We start from the raw sequence: 4,332 nt of genomic DNA, 5'->3' as shown, positions 1-4,332 counted from the left end.
TTTTTTTTAAAAACGTAAGCGGGCCAAACCGGTTTGGCTCAGTGGATAGAGTGTCGGCCTGTGGGCTGAAGGGTCCCAGGTTCAATTCTGGTCAAGGGCATGTACCTTGTTTGTGGACACATCTCCAGTAGGGGGTGTGCAGGAGGCAGCCCATCCATGTTTCTCGCTCATCAATGTTTCTACCTCTCTGTCGCTCTCCCTTCCTCTCTTTAAAATCAATAAAGAACCCTAGCTGGTTTGGTTCAGTGGATAGCGTGTCAGACTGTGGACTGAAGGGTCCTGGGTTCAATTCTGGTCAAGGGCACATGCCCAGGTTGTGGGCTGATCCCCAGTTGGGGGTGTGCAGGAGGCAGCCGGTCAATGATACTTTCTCTCATCATTGATGTTTCTATCTCTCTCTCCCTCTACCTTCCTCTCTGAAATCAATAAAAATATTTTTTTAAATCAATAAAGACTTTTTTTGAAAGGAAAAAGAAACAGAGTTTGGTGACCAGTTCACATGGAGCTCAGGGAGAAGGGCAGAGAGAGAAACCCAGGCTGCCCTTGAACTTCAGACTGGGATACTCAGGTGGGGCTGGGGGACACTAACAAAGGACCAGCACACAGATAGAGGGGGAGGGGCTCAGTCGGCCTCTCTGACTCCCCCCACACACCCCCACTCCTAATCCTGGGGAAGGGGAGAGAGTCTCCCAGGAAGAGGACAGGGCTTCTAGCAATATCTAGGGTGGGGCTGGACCCAGGGGGGCAGTCAGCATCCCTCCTGTGCGTCTTAGGGTGTCAGCCCTCTTCCTGCAGGTGGGAGCATTGCCCCTCTAAACCTCTCAGTGAGTCTAACTCTTGGGGGTGCCTGGGGACTGGTCCCCATCGTCTGTGAGAAGGTTGTGTCTTTCTGAAGCTTCCATTTTTTCCCAATTAAGCTTTTCTTGCCATCCCCACGTTAGCCACCAGATGGCACCAGACTCCAGTGACTGAAAAGAAAAGAGGGGGTGAATGTGGGGGGGCTGCCCCTGAAAGGTCTGCATCTGGAGATCTGGAGGGGTGTCTACATCACCCAATCCTAATCTACTTCTTCTAAAATACATTCTTATTATGGATACACTAGAGGCCCGGTACACAAGGGGAATGTGCAGTTAGGGTCCCTAGGTCTGGCCGATCAGAGGCGATCGGGGCCTTCTGGCTGCCAGCTAGGGCCTTCTTTCATTCCGCACCACCCCCTGGTGGTCAGCGCACATCATAGCAAGGGGTTGAACTCCCGGTTGGTCGAACTTCTGAGAGCTTGACTAATTTGCATATTAGCCTTTTATTATATAGGATTATATAGGATTCTACTTACTAGTATAAGTAGAATCTTTTTACATCTACATGTATGAAGAATATTTTCCTGAATATGAAGAATTCACACAAATAAGCCTGTCTTAGCCTCCCAGCCCCCCTCTTTGTTCTTCAGGAAAAACCAGGGGAACTGGGGCAGAGACCAATGATACATTCCTCAAACGTCTGATATGAAAAGCGGGAATTGGTCCAGTTAGATTACACGGGTGGTTCGGCCCAGTGGCGGGTCTGCATTCTGGCAGCTCCCAGGCAGGGATGGAGCGGGGCAGCCACGGGCAGGGTGTCAGAGCGCCCATGGGCACCCCTGCCTCCTCTGCGGCTCGAAGGCAGCCACCTCTCGTTCCTCATTCAAAGACCTGAATCCGCTTTCTCGACGAAACCGCCCTGGCTCCGGGAGGCGCAGGGCATCCGTCCCACCTGGACACAGCCCAGTCCCACTCCCAAGTCCCACACAGGCATCGCAGGCACCGCGGCCACCCACCCTTGTCCACGCTTTTATTCTGCAACCGGCCCACCAGGGTGCCCAGCCGCTGGTACCACCGCCCTGACCCCAGGGAGCCCGGGCCGGGTCCAGATGTGGGTGCTGAGTGGGGCTGCTGTTTTAGACAAGAGTCAGGCCCCGATCGGTGACTCCCCAGGTCTGTGCTCGGACATCCGGACCAGGCAGAAGGCGCAAGCAGGGAGGAGAGAGCAGGGCCCTGGAGGCCACGTCACTGGGAGCAGAGGGCGAGGCCGGGACAAGGAAAGGACAGCCTTCCTGAGACTGACAGCCCCGTGACTGACGGAGAACCGGCCAGGCTGCCTCTGGGACCACGGCCCAGCGGGACACCCTCAGGCCGCCCCGTGGCCATGGCCCGGTCGTGTGTCGGCCTGCGCCCGTGTGTGCTGACGGAGGAGGCAGGCAGGCGGTGTGGGGCGTGTTAACAGGCAGCGGTGGGGGGCTGGGGGGTCACGTGGCAGAAAGAAAATAAAAGTTCATAAGAGACCGGAGCCGGGTGGTGTCCGGAGACCAGCCGAGCCCCTAGAAGTGCAAGTCCTTCAAGTCCCCGGAGCAGCGGTGCCTGCCGGGGCCGCGCCCGGAGCACAGCAGGGCGGGCTGACAGGGACAGGCGTGGTGCTGGCGTCTCCCGAAGAAGGGGACCTGGGGGGACAGGAGAGGAAGGATGACACTGTCACCCAGGGACACGGGCCTCCAGGCAGGGCCTCTGCTGGGCCCGGCCCCGGCCTGCGTCCCGGCCCCCCCGCCCCAGCACAGTCACAGCCCGGAGAGCAGGATGCGGGGCCCAGAGTGGCTACACAACGGGCCACCATCACACAGCTCATCTGTGGAGGGGCCAGGATGGACCCAGGGAATCTGGTTCCCGAGACCATGGATCAGCCACAGCACAAGGCTGTCCGCCCCCAACCCTGAAACCCCACAAGCCGCCAGCACCGGTCCCCTCGCTGGCCCACCCAGGTGCTCACACACACATACACACACACACACACATACACACACATACACACACATGTGTGCGCACACACACACACACACACACACCTCGACGGAATGTCACTTATAATTCATCCACCACACACCACAGTGGTGGGCCCTGGGGACGCAGCTGGACAGGGCTGACACCGCTCCGCCCTGTGGTCACCCCAGAGCAGAGCTGAGCCCCGAGGCCCTCAGGGGGTTGGAGAGGAGCGATGAGGGTCACACTGCCTGGCTCGAATCCCAGGCCTGCCCCTCACCAGCTTTGTGACAATTGGCGAGTTATTTAGCCTCTCTGTGCCTCAACTTTATTATCTGTAAAATGGGTTCATAACAGCCTAACACATATGGTGGAAAGAGGCTTAAACTTGTACAAAGCACTTAGTAGGGAGAGTGGCCCCAGTCCCGGCTCTGCCTCGCGGGCCCTGGGCCCTGAGCAAGTGGGTACAATACCTTGTGGCTGCTGGGGTGGCATGCCTCTCCCTCCTGCCCCAGCGGGGTGCACATCCGCAGGCCTTGGAGCCACAGGCTGACGGCGCAGCAGGTGCCCGGCCCACACTGGGCGTCCCACTCACAGGCCTGCAGGGGGGGCAAAGGGGCCATGAGGGCTTGTTAGTGCCACCCAAAGAAACCAGAAGCGAAAAGCACATCCCAAAACCCTTGGGGGATGCTGAGAGCAGTGCCCCCGCTCCACTCTGGGGGAAGGACCAGGAGGCCTGAGCTGGGGGTGGCAGCAGTCTGGGTGCAGAGGAGTGGGTGGCAGGACGCGGCCCTTCCTGGGAGCGGAGAGCGGAGAGCAGAGGGAGGTGGAGAGCGCAGGGAGGCCGGGAGGCAGGGAGGCCGGGAGGTGGAGGACAGAGGGAGGCCGGAGGCCTGACTTGCCCTCACCTCCCTGTTCTACCCACGGGTGCATGTCCATCCGTCACGCGTTTCCTCCCCCGAGGTCCCTCCCTCCCTGTGCTCTTCGAAGGGTCAACTTGGAGGACAGTTTCCCCCTGCCTCAGACCTGCCTCCTGCCACCAGATGTCAGCTCACAGGGAGGCCTGGGCCTGGGGTCACCCTGCGGCCGCCACCCCTCTGGGTGGGGTGACCACGCTGCTCCCTGGAACTCGCCCTCCCCGATGGACGCAGCCCCGTAGGAGGGCAGCCTCCAGGGCTCACACCACTGGGTGCGGTTCTGCCCAGACAGTCACATCTGTGCTCTGGGCCCCAAAGCAGTGGCCGCCTTTCCTGTTTGTCCTGTGAAACTCGGGCTCTGGTCTCTAAAAGGAGAAGCCAGGTGCCCTGTGAGCATGAAACCAACCGATGCCAGGAGTCGCTTGGCATTTCTCTACCTTCTCATCGTCCAGGGGAAGTTGGAGGAGGTGGAAATAAAAGTGAATTTCCACCCCCTTTTCCCTGCAGACTTCTCTCTCGAAAGCTCCGGGGTCAACTAGGACTTCCTGCAGCAATGAGTGTGGCCCCACCACCTAGCACAGCCAGTGCCCCCGCGAGGGTGACGCCACGCTTCCGAGAGCCCGTGCCCA

General features: G+C 59.3%; 1 protein-coding gene across 2 annotated transcripts in view; it reads right to left on the bottom strand.

The window, feature by feature from the left end:
* Positions 1-1,281: 1,281 nt before the first annotated feature.
* Positions 1,282-4,332, bottom strand: part of PROK1 (prokineticin 1) — a 4,887-nt gene continuing 1,836 nt past the window's right edge. For both annotated transcript variants that reach the window (XM_006762988.2, XM_015563425.1), the window contains 2 exons: positions 3,260-3,385; positions 1,282-2,473 (listed from right to left, as the gene is read on the bottom strand). In XM_006762988.2, the coding sequence (XP_006763051.1) occupies positions 2,354-2,473; positions 3,260-3,385 (246 nt within the window). In that variant the 3' untranslated portion in view covers positions 1,282-2,353. The remainder of the gene's footprint in view (positions 2,474-3,259; positions 3,386-4,332) is intronic.

This window comes from Myotis davidii, unplaced genomic scaffold (genome assembly GCF_000327345.1).
Source record: "Myotis davidii unplaced genomic scaffold, ASM32734v1 scaffold217, whole genome shotgun sequence".
In the NCBI taxonomy this organism is placed as follows: domain Eukaryota; kingdom Metazoa; phylum Chordata; class Mammalia; order Chiroptera; family Vespertilionidae; genus Myotis; species Myotis davidii.
Note: the sequence above shows the minus strand (reverse complement) of the source record. Positions and strands in the feature narration are given on the sequence as shown.